This window comes from Botrytis porri, assembly GCF_014898465.1.
Source record: "Botrytis porri strain MUCL 3234 chromosome Unknown BPOR_004, whole genome shotgun sequence".
Taxonomy (NCBI): Eukaryota; Fungi; Ascomycota; class Leotiomycetes; order Helotiales; family Sclerotiniaceae; genus Botrytis; species Botrytis porri.
The window spans coordinates 339,449-351,808 of NW_024066078.1; the positions used below are offsets into that span (position 1 = coordinate 339,449).

The window sequence follows — 12,360 nt, forward strand, 5'->3', positions numbered from 1 at the left end:
TCACTCTTCCCGCAAGACGCGATCTCTGCCCATCGACTGGTACTAAGAGCTTTTTTTCTTCATTTATTTGAGCAGTTTCTTCTTGATTCAGTTCCACGCTTAGCTCGGAGACATTTTTCCTAAGTCTTTTATGGAGAAGCCAAAATTTCCCACTGTCTAGGACCGTGACACAAGCTTGCAGTTGTCTAAGCAATCGTCTCAATAACTTGTTGTACCAATATATCATGGCATATTTCGAGACAGAGGATGCTCACAGTACAGAGAATTCAATCTTTAGATATAAGTACCACCGTTCTTTCATCATTTAGATCACACATCTCTTTACTTCTTATCATTCATTTGCTGCCTTGCCTTTTTCATTATGGAATATACTTCATGATGTAACTCAAGCATTCTTCGTAAGGTCTGCTGGTGAGGCTACCTTCATATAGTGTCCTCGTCACACATAGTTCTATACATTTAGTTTTGTTTTTTTCCTCACGGGTCTCTACTGTTACAAAATGTTTTCCCCTCTACAGTCATCCTCCATTCGCTGTGTGTAATGGGTTATTGTGCTTTCAGAGCCAGAATATTTTCTTTTCTTTGGCAACAGTGTCCAACGTATCAGAGCAGTAAGTCTTTGCAATCACATTCTACTGGGCAGCTGCTAATTGTTCGCTCTACCAGTCCAACTGGTTTATCCATCTGCCAAACTTTCTCTGCCCCAGAGGCGCATCTTATACCTCTAGAAGCTTCTCATTCGATGGCAAGTGGTAGTGAAAGATTTTGCGTTCTCTTTCGAAGACGTGTAGCTTCAATAATTCTCATGGGAATCTTCATTCAAGCAGGTCGCCTAACGCAGAAAGTGAGTAGTCTTTACTATGTTTCTCCTCAATCTGTCCACATACTGATAAAGATTAGTTATCTTCTTGATATCTGAATCTTTTGCGTTCATGTCTGACGTCATCTTCCTGATTCCCAGATCTTACCTGCCCAGTACGGTCAATCCACGTCAAAATTCACTTGTACCTCACGGTACAACAGCCTTCTCGGGTCATATCACATGATTTAAAAATCAATTATAGTTGCTATTCTGAGCGTGAGTTCCACTCTTCACGTTATGTCATATTTATAATCTAATCATCCCAACAGATCAACGCAGACCCTAGCTTCTGCCTTTCGATCCTATTGTCTTACTTCTCAGCACCAAGGCAAAACTTCAATCTTGTCTCTGGAAAGATTACAAAGAGTGTATACATTCCTCGGAACATACATCTCCACAACCTTACTGTACTCTTATCGTTCAGTACGAGTTAAATACAAATTCTCCAATTCTTTGAACAACGCTATCTGTGTTATATCAACCAGAAGTGTCTCGAACTCTAAGAGGACTACCAGCTCCAAGAGTAATCTAACGTTCCACAGCTCAATCTACTAGCATCTCTCAAGCCGAAGTGACAATCTGATGAAACTCGAGCCTATCATTGCCTCGATTATAAAGATGGTTCGAGGTCTCTCTGTAGAGAGCATCCAAAAGGTTACAAGGAATGGTTGAAAAGTTTTCATCTGGATCAAGGAAGTCTTGACCATTCTTGTATTGTTGGATGAAGAAATATAGGAAGATATTGCCTATAAGTGGTATTGAGATAACAATCAATAATATACCATCGCGCGAAGTTGCGAGAAAAACTAGAACTCTATTAGTCAGTCTGGTTGGAAGGATAGAGACAGGTCTGGAAGACAGGTGGATATTTCACCGAGAACGGTGATACGAAACACAATTGCGAGGGCCATAATTTGCGCACGACACTCGATAGTCCATACGGGAACAACATCGAGCTTGGAATGTGCCTTCATAAAGCGAGTAACACACAAATCAAAGATCACCAGTCCATCGGGATTCCTCAAGAGAAGCTTGATTCCCATGAGAGCATCGTCTTCGCCAATTAGTATCTACCACACCCGAATCCAGGGAAATCTATGAAAATCATAGATATAAGTACTGGTCGTCGTGTGCAAGATCCATATCCATGTGTGCGGGTCTCAGCCGCGCACGTTCGAGCGTTCCTCCTCTCCCATAAATATCAATCATCTCTATCGCCTCTTCCAAACTCGACATCAAATCACGTCTCCCACCAAGTCCAGGACTTCCAATCCAATCCCAACACCGGAGACTTGTCGGCAGGCGGAAAGTAAATATACGCTATTCATACTTTCAGCATCAACATCTATGATCTATCCCAGAACCCCACTATAAATATCTGGAAACCCCGGTTTGAATCCCCGGTCTGAAATGAACCGACTATTCTGGATTCTTGCGGGAGTGGGGTAATCTCCAGGGAGTTTACTTTGGGGTATTTGTGTCTATGTTGTGTTGTGTCTTATTGTAGGAATCTCTACTATGCTTATGCTTATGCTCACACATGTACTTACAATGGATCTGAACTTGGATTTGGATATGTACTCGGACTTGGATTTGGATATGTACTCGGACTTGGATTTGGATATGTACTTGGACTTGGATATGGATAGGTACTCGGACTTGGATTTGGATATGTACCTGGACTTGGATATGTACTTACAATGGACTTTGAAACGAAATCAGAATCAGACTGAGACTCGAATCAATTCTCCCAATTCCTCGAGACCCATCAGTACCCAAAACTCATCTATCCCCGGTACCTCATCTGCCACCGAATGAGGCTGATTGCAGAACTCTCTGATGAGTATTGAGTGAGAGATATGATATGATATAGAAGAACCATGGAATTCAGAGAATAGACAGGGCAGGGCAGGGGACTCCCTGTAGGAAAATACAGGATGGATATACTACTTGTAGTTTCATGGATCCTTTTGTGTGCCGTGAATGATCCTTTCATCCTCTTCTTGTGTGATTGACTTGCTTGATTTATGGTGTTTGTGTGATATACTGCGGTTACTTTGCAACGACCTTCCCAATTTCGAAATGAAAGATCTTACAGTACTGAAATTAATAATCACAAGGAGCAGGGTATACAGAAACAAATTTCCAATAAATTCGCTATTCAATATTCACATAAAGTTAACCCCTCACAACTAAAACGGCACTTTTTCAAACCCCTTCTCCGCCTCCACATACGCATCATACCCATACAACCACTTTTGAGCCCCTCCAAAATCCTGCCATCGACTCGGGAATCCCCCCGCCTCCGTCGGTCCCGCCATCAAAATGGCATCTCTCCTAAGCTGTTCCTCACCCTCCACCATATGGAAACTTTCTCTCTGTCCCCACGTTTCGCTCGCAATTCCTTCTCCTCTCCCTTTCCTCAACTCCTCATAAATCCTCGCTGCTTTCTTCAACTGTTCATCTTTCATCTCTCCATTAACCTTTCCCAGTAAATATCCCATTACTGCACCATCTTCCAAACTCGAATTCGCACCTTGTGCCAAGTATGGAAGCATTGGATGACACGCATCACCCGCCATCCAGAAATTTCCTTTTTCGCTCGTCCATCGCTCTAATGTTTCTAGATGCATTAATCTCCATTTCGCCACTTCTTTGACTTGTTCTAAGAATGCTCGAAGAATTGGATCCCAGCCTTCGAAAAGTCCTTTCATTTCCTCCAGATCTCCTGCTGTGCGGGAAATTCCGGGTGGGAGATTGTCGGGGCAGAGGAGAACGATGTTGAAGAGATCGCCGCCATGCATAGTATATGAAACTACATGAGTACCAGGACCAGCCCAGAAATTGACAGAGTGGGAATCGATAAATGCAGTAAGTTTTTCGACATCCGATCCGCTTAGCGTAGATTTATCAATCACAATTCGATAGGCGAGATCTCCTGTTGGATTTGGCGGACATTCGTGGCCTAGAAATTGTGATCGCGTAGCCGAATAGATTCCATCGGTACAGAGTATCACATCTCCTTCCACCGTTTTTCCACCCTCCAAAGTAATAACTGTATTTTCGAAATCGACACTCTTGACTCTGGATGATAAACGAATGGTAACTCCTAGCTCATCACATTTAGCGCACAGAGCACGCTGTAGATCCACTCGATGCATTCCCCAAAAGGGAGCTCCATATCTTTCATCTATCTTCTCTTGAAAATCTGGAGAATACGCTAAGCGTTTTGTTCCATCAAATCGCCATACGGAGAGTGTTTTTGGGAACGTAGCTTTGGAAGCGAGAACATCGTAGATTCCCCATTTCTTGAAGAGTCGAGATGCATTGGGTGTTATTTGTAATCCTGCCTATAAAATTGATTAGTCTAGTTCCTCAGATACAAAATAACAACATTTGGAATGTTTCCTTACCCCGACTTCAGCCAATTCTGATACAGTTTCCAAAATTGTCACTTCATGCGATGGATTTGCAAGTTTTGTGGAAAGTGCTGCTGCTAGACCGGCCAATCCGGCTCCAACTACTGAGACGCGAAGAGGCATCTTGTTTTCTGTAGACTCTGTTCTACCTGGCATTGAAAGCTTTGAGATTTTGCTATGCCACGAAGTGAAATGTTGCGCTTCTGCTCGTATTACGTTTACCCCGCAATGGATGAGGATTTGACGATAAGTTCCGAGAGAATATACTTCTGGTGATATAGGATAAGAACGTTTAAAAGCAGGAAAAACAATGGTATCAAATCAAACAGAACAAGAAATCAAATAACGATATATATATACATACAGACATAAATAAACAAAACAAAAAGCACCTACGACGATGTGGTTCACAAGAGCATGTGGCCTAGTGGACGAGATGTGGACGTGCTCGAAATGGCGGGGTGAAGATCCCCGCATCCCCACAATTTAGGACAATTCATCCCACTCGAGCCACTGTCTGGATCCAGACATTGTCTCGGAATCTGTTTGCGGCAAAATTTTCACGCAGATAGGAAATTATGCATAGAAAGGTTTCGGCCTTGGGTCATTCGGTCGAGGAAATGAGGCCCGAGTACGTATTGGCCTTTGTGGACATATTTCTTCTTTGCCTAGAAACTTTCTTTAGATTCCAAGACCTGGGGATCGTGGGATCCTTATCAAAAATAAATTGGGCAAGAATGCACAAAATGATGTAGATTCTTAGATCCAAACGAGCGTGCCGATATGTGTAACACGTTATTATTCATTGGTATAAAACTAGAATCATGGTGAAAGATGATTGTCCAATTACACCTTTCTAAAAGCCCCAACGCCATTGCTATGCAAGAAATACAGATCATCGTCCCTCTACATCTTACGTAGCATCCTCTACTTTCGCTTCTAACCTTTGCCTCTCCCCAGTCCATGCTATCAAAAGATCTTCTCCCAATCAGGAGTGACGATGAACTTGCCCATCACTTTTCCTAATCCAGTAGCGACACCTTCTGGTGCCTCACCCTTAGGATCTTCAGCAAGAACAATTTGACTCAAAAAAGCAGCTGGAACACCACGGCCTACTGCCATACTTGTTCCACCCCAATCCAGTTCCACCTTGCCGCTCTTTCTTACCACCAATTTTCCGATATATCCTTGTTCACTAACCAATGCTTCATTTTCTTGCGCAAGGTTAGGTTCAGTTTTGATGATAACTTCTTCCGATTCCTTTTTAAGTCCTTTTTCTTTATCATCGGTCAGATCAATCTGTTCCGAGGATTGGGTGACGACGACATCATCCGAGTTTTCGACTTGAGGATTAAATAGTCGAGGTAGAACAGGTGGGAATTGGAATAGATAAATCCGACCATCTGCATGATTAGCTTCTGGTTGAGCTTCATCTTCTTCCTGTTCTCCACCCATTCCAACATCTCCATCAACATCTCCGGCCTTGCCTTTTCCTTTATCCTTAGCTGTTTTATCTACTGTTCCTCTCAACAGACGAAGTTCCTCAGCAAGGATGTCAACATCCTCAAGATAACGTTCATATTCGAACTTATCCTCTTCCGTTTGTATGACTGGTATTTTGTCCTTCTTCCTGCTAGGTCGTACTTTGGACTGTTGTGGTGAAATAGGCTCCCTCTTAGGATGTTTTTTATCTTCAGGGGAAGATGGTGCTTTGAACTCTGGAAACTTCGACATGGTTGGAGATTCAAGGCCAGGTTCTCCTTTTGCCCTTGGCTCATCCGTCGTTGTTGCTCCATCCATAGTCATCTCGACATCTTCGCCAGATTGATTATCCTCCACTTCATCGGCTTGCTTCTTGGCTATCTCTGCAAGTTCTGGATCACTAACCATCATATTGGAACGTTCCTTATGTTCTTCACGCTTGATCCGGATCGGTGCGAGAGATCGTGATTTGAAACCGGCATTCCCGCCTCTGCCAGAACCTACCATTTCATCATCATCGTCAACCAAATTGATCATTTCGATATTGACTTTCCTCGTTTGTCCGTCGTCGTCGGGATATTCTGGATTAAAAGTGGCCATGTTTTCGGCTGACAGCACATTTACTCCCCCTCCATTTCCTGATCCAGAACCTCCATAACCACCACCTCCTCCACCTCCGCGGCCACCTCCCCCTCCCCCTCCAAACCCTCCCCCAGCACCACCTCCTCCACCGCCTCTTGTATTTGCAATTGCAAAGCCATCCATACCACCCTTTCTGTCTGTAAAAAGAAATTAGTAAAGTTAACAAGCAATTAGCGATTCACTTACCCATTGCTGCTGGCGCAACACTGAAAATACCAGTAGCACTTGAAATTGGAGCTCCTCTTCCTGCCCCACGGTTTTGTCCCATTGCATCTCCTCTACCTCTTCCGACGTGACCTCTTCCTCTCTGGGACCTACGAGCTTCCTTTTCTGCTTGTGCCTGATTTGCCGCGATTCTATCCCTCTCCTCTTGTTCTAACCTATCTCTATCTGCTTGATCTCTTCTGATATTTTTAGGCTTAAACCTCGCTCTTCCAGTAGTAGCTTCACCTCGCGCCCTTGTGCTTGCCCCGCCACGTCCTCTTGCAATTGCACTTTCTGTTCTTGATGGAAGCCTCGCAGAGGTGGTCGCGGTTGTTGGTGCAGGGGTACCGGCAGGTGTTTCGGCAGGCGTCATTGCGGGTGAGGTATTTGGATCGAACGCATCGTCACTGGGTTCGGTTTTTGGAATAATGGTGGCAGTCGATTGTGTCATTGGTGCCATCGGCGCAACTGGTGCATTTGGCGCAGGAGATTGACTAGGTTGAGAGGAATCATCAAGAACACCTCTAAGTTCTGGGGTCTCAATCTCTTCAATCGCAATTCCTCTCCCTCTTCCTCGTCCTCTACCTCGAGGTCTACCCCGCGAGGTAGCTCCCCTCTCTGCTTTTGGTGGCATACTTTCTCGTTTTATTTATCTAGATTGAGGAAATGTAAGAGTATCGTTGTCACCGCATTAGATTTGATGTATGTATGAGGAATTTTGAGGATAAATGAAGTCGATCTGAGGAGTAATCATATAATACCAAATTTTATGATTGCGACAAATATTTTGGAAGCGTCAAAAGTTCAAAAGTTCAACTGTAACGTTGGTGGGGCCCGACTTTTTTTTTAATCCCAGTGACGCATGGGCTATCCTTGTGGGGACTGAAAATTAGTCAGCAACCATTCAACGTCCTGGTGCTCGCCAACCCAGCCATGTTTTCTCTTCTCATTCACGTGCCACTCTCAAGCCACTCTCAACACAACTCTTCGGACCATCGCCATCATCAAGGCTGTTTTCGTATGCACCAAACATATCCCAATGATTATGTGTTCGGGAGAAATATTGAGAGAGTGTGATTTTCTATTCGCATTCGATGCAGCTGAAGGCTGAGGACTCGATTCTGATCGCAAGACCGCTGCAGTAATATGGCAACAGTCATATATGCATCAGTGTGTTCCCCTTGACAAACATGGCTGATTTTCAATGTTATACCATGGGTTAATTTCAGTCTACATTCTGAAGCTCTTGGACGGCAAACTTCTCATACACGATTCGGGTAACTCGCTTTCAAGTGAAAATATGTCACCGTTGTGTATTAAATAGACATGTTTCAAGAACTACATTCCTTGGCATTCAAAGTCGAATGACATTCTTAAATTTTGACCAGTGAAATTCTAAATGATCCCTTTATTTCTCACGGCTCTATGCTATATATGATCTCCTCTTCATCTGTTTGACAAGTTCTCTTTCCACACAAGCTCTCATGAAGTTTATACTCCTCTTGCATCAGAACCAGCTGTACAAACGCCAAATTCCGCTCAAAAAACGGCCAGTCCTATTCAACAAATACCTAATTGTACTCAGCAGAGTTCCGGGTTAGATGGCCCCAGTATCAGCGTAGCCCCCGAAGACCAGCTTGAATGCTATCGTAGAAATTGTTCAATGACAGATCCTATTGGATAATCATGCGGTACTTTACCACCAGACTTTCAACTACGATGCTATAAAGCACAATGCGACAATAACAACTCTCTTGGTGCTGAACATCATGTACTTCCAAGCCCAGAAGGTGAATGTGCAAATGTAGCCCCAGAAAATCAAGAATGCTTCCAAAAAGAATGCTTTAAATTATTCTACGCTTTACTCCCAGTGCAGTACCAGCTTCAGTGTTATAGAAATAATTGTAGTATCCCGGATATATCTGACTCAATCAGTGGATTTGAAAACAGTTTGGGTGGGATATTAGATGGTTCAAGTGCGTCAGGAAGTCCAGATGATGATGGCTCGAGTGCTTCTGGTAGCTCGGATGATGATGATGTGGTCGCTAGTTCAGGTGGCAAGACAGGATAATTTCCAGGGCACCATTGAATTCTGGTAGTGTGATAATGTTTTTAATTTCCACAATTCTAGTTCATTTGCAACTTTTCTTTCCAATGCTATTCACCTATTAGTATGATCTAGCCAGCGATTAGAGAAAAGAAAAACACTACACTATCGTTGTTCCTACTCACCAATCTATCCTTAACCTGCTCCACCCTCACAGTTCTCCCCTTCCCAAATCCAAAATCATAAATTACAACCGGATAAAACACCCATGAAGTCAAAAAGCACCAAACATTCCCGCGCTATATCATGTATGCACCACATTCTCAAATCCACATTCACCAATCCTGAAGTTTTCTCAAGACTCGCTACTTACTTCCCCCATGCTCTTTCCTCTGCACTCCTCGGGCTCGATAAATGCAGATACATACCCGGTCTTGGCTCGATCTTGAGTCTGGTCTGAATCTAGATTCTTGAGGTTATTTCAGGATGCTTGATATTAAAATTGAGAATATGGACGCAGGATCCTTTTCGGAATTTGTAATTGTGAGTTGTTATCCATGAGTCACTAATTGCGGTTCATTGCAGATATAATTACCCATCTACCATCCCTCCCCTCTACCTATAGAAGTTAATCAACCGAACACAGTTCGAATTTTGGGGAGTGTTCATTAAGTTCGTTTATCCTTGCTGCTTAGGGTACTGTTTGTAGAGATAATAAAGATGTCAATTATAATTACGCACCACTTTTGATATTTGAAGTCATCGATGTTTGTTCGCTGAGGAAAATGTATCAATCTTTTGGTTTTTGAATCATGGGGTTTTGGTCCCGGTTGATGAACGTCGAAATTTATATTACATGGGCTAGGCTACCGCTTGAAGCTGCAATAGCGGAAATAAATTCTCATTCGAATGTTTCTCCCCGTCAAAGTACCTAGGTATTGTAGGAAAGCCAGTCGAGAGTTCAATACTTGATACTTCATGCTTCTGAGCGATCAATATGTTAGCTATAATTATACTTATCCGATAAAGAAAAAACTCGGGTGATTAGAATCCCATTGCGATGAAGTAAGGCGGGTTTTAAGGATCGAGGGAAAGAGATTATTAAGGTGTAGGACGATTATATTAAATGGGTGAAGAGGGTAAGAGATGAAACATTTCTCAGACCACGACTTTACGAATCTTTTTGGTGCAGTGAATGTGATAGCTGGGGAATGCACAATGCAGCAAGCTCTCCGACGAAATTTTGCACCTAGACAACGGAGCGCAATGAAAAGAGGGGAGAGTTTTTATTATCGCCAAGTAGCATGAAAGCGTCAGCAGTCAACATATGAATGATGCAGAAGCATCATGTCATCAAGACCACTTGCGTTCCTTTCAATGCTCTCCTTGGATATCTATGTACAAGCCGCGTATCAACCACTACAATATCATATCCTTGATTCATCTACCCAGTTCCATTCCATTCATATCCAGTCCAGCCCATCACAGACTTCGCAACAAAACCCAGCTCCAACATCGCCCAATCCCAATCATCCTCAACATCCTCCTCTCACTCATCACCAAAGCAATATCTCGAGTTATTCCACTCCGGGTCGTTAGAGATTGGTCCAAATTTCGGTTCATCTCTCGTCCAATCGATCATCTCAATGCATAGGTTCGAATCCAACTCAATATCACAGCCAATATCTGATGTTTTATCGTCTTCAAAAAGCTTCTTTCTCGCCTCTCTCATTTCCATAAACTGCTTATCCAGATCATCTACCATTCTTTTGAAACAATCTACGAAAAAGGCCCAAGTCATCGCATCAAAAGCATCGATAACCTGTCTCATGAGGTCGTTTCGGGGAAGATTGTTGTAAACCGAAGTTTGTCCTTGACGATTGAGGCGATGTTTGATTTGATCGGCATATGGAAAATCTCTTTGAAGAGCTTGCACATATCTTTCCAGGAGAAGAATAGCCTCTGCTGCAATCCTGGGAGAGTGCCATTTCCGAGTAGATACAAGCGAAAGCATTCCATCCTTTCTCTTCTGGGACTTGATGAATTCCGTCAAGTTAAAACACGCCAATTTTGACCTCTGGTATTGTGGCTCTAGATATTGTATAACGGTGGCTCGTTCTAACTTGAATGCTCTTGGGTTGTATTGTGAGGACGAGAAATTTTCCGCATTCCTAAGACCCATTTCTACAGGATGTGACTTCTGAGTAGTTGAATCGTGGGGCTTGTGCATCCAACGACTGCTGCCAGGACATAATCCATAGTCCATCAGATATTTTCCTACGCTGCTAGTAGACGGGTAGCGCATTTCAGACCTGAAAGTATCGAATGCCTCAAATGCCTGTGCATAACGCACGAGTCGAAGATACATTCCTCGAGAGAGCTCTACCACGGAGTTGCCCATCATGATTGATCTGAGTTCTTTTCTTAAACTGGGAGAAGGGATGGTAGATCGACAGTCCTTGCCCCAGAATTTATTGTATGGGTGAACATCTGGCAATTCGTCCCAACTTGCATCTCGGAATCGAAGCTTTTGTACCCCTCGTAGCATTCGAAGAGGTATGAGCATATCCTTCATTTCTTGATAGACGGTCTTGTCCGGGAACCAAATTGATTCCTCACACTTTTCCAGACCAATCGGTGCTAGTGCAATCTCAAGAGATATGGATGGGGACTGAGAGATGGCCAAACAAAAGTTTTCTATGGACCAAAGTCTTATTTCATACGATCCTCTCAATATTTGCGAATCCATGAATGAACTGACAATAACTCTCCAGTGTTTAACTTTTACCACCGCTGGATGATCAAATAGGAAAAGGTGACCGTGACCCAATCTGTTATAATGTCTTGTGATGGGCGTCATTTCCATGCCTCTATTGAATGAATATCTGCTTGGGTTGCAATTTTCCACAGGCTCATATTTTCAGCAAGCGATGTAGAACGTATTGGATCCGTAAAGGATATCTGATGCTTCTGAGTACATTTCACGGCAAACTTGAAGAACTTGGGGTTCAAGTTCAAACTTCAGCGGTGGCTGGGTTGCTCCGTGTGATGGAGAACTTCTGGGCAAACAGGTACGATCGGCCACACTGCAGCTTTTGCCAAGAATTGGATTTACCAGCAAGAGCTCGTAGATCATACAGCGAGTCTCTACGAGAAGCTTGTCGAAAAATGAACAACCCGTAGGTGATGATGAGACCTTTTTTGTAGAAGTATTTCCGATAGATTTTGCAAAGCGCGAAGCATGGCTTTTGTCGGAGATAGCATGTTTTATGCGGGGTTCATTTGTGCTGATGGCGACCTGGTCATTTTTGAGATGTGATCTAACTTCATCATAAGAGTTGGCGGTCGAGTTCGTATTTGTCGAAGTATCAAGTTTCGTATCAATTTTCTTATCACTGCTCGAAGCTGTGGCTTTGGAAGCAGCAACTCTATTCGATTGAGGTTCCATTGTGAACTGTCATAGCATATGTTAGCCTGTGTTCCATATGCTTGTCCACCATTGATAAACCAAACAAACTTACCTGTGTTAATTGAGACACAGTAGAAATAGCTCTATTTCTGTTAAAGTTGTGTGAAAGTTGAAAATTGAAAAAGGAAAGCTTCGAAGGTTGTGTGGAATATTAAAAACTTCCGGTACTAGCCGAGAGGGTTATAATATGTAAATCAATTTCACTGGTAACATATCAACTTTAACAATTCCAAGT

At 43.1% G+C, this 12,360-nt stretch overlaps 3 protein-coding genes across 3 annotated transcripts; all 3 read right to left on the minus strand.

The window, feature by feature from the left end:
- Positions 1 to 3,054: 3,054 nt before the first annotated feature.
- On the minus strand, positions 3,055 to 4,404 carry EAF01_003094 (uncharacterized protein; the record flags this gene model as incomplete). Its single annotated transcript, XM_038911348.1, has 2 exons — positions 3,055 to 4,212; positions 4,276 to 4,404. The coding sequence occupies 2 exons, from the start codon at positions 4,402 to 4,404 to the stop codon at positions 3,055 to 3,057; spliced, it is 1,287 nt and encodes a 428-aa protein (XP_038772583.1).
- Positions 4,405 to 5,250: 846 nt separating this feature from the next.
- Positions 5,251 to 7,243, minus strand: EAF01_003095 (uncharacterized protein; the record flags this gene model as incomplete). Its single annotated transcript, XM_038911349.1, has 2 exons — positions 5,251 to 6,542; positions 6,592 to 7,243. The coding sequence occupies 2 exons, from the start codon at positions 7,241 to 7,243 to the stop codon at positions 5,251 to 5,253; spliced, it is 1,944 nt and encodes a 647-aa protein (XP_038772584.1).
- A 2,962-nt stretch (positions 7,244 to 10,205) lies between these two features.
- On the minus strand, positions 10,206 to 12,104 carry EAF01_003096 (uncharacterized protein; the record flags this gene model as incomplete). The annotated part of the gene is made up of 2 exons (XM_038911350.1): positions 10,206 to 11,526; positions 11,596 to 12,104. The coding sequence occupies 2 exons, from the start codon at positions 12,102 to 12,104 to the stop codon at positions 10,206 to 10,208; spliced, it is 1,830 nt and encodes a 609-aa protein (XP_038772585.1).
- Positions 12,105 to 12,360: the final 256 nt, after the last annotated feature.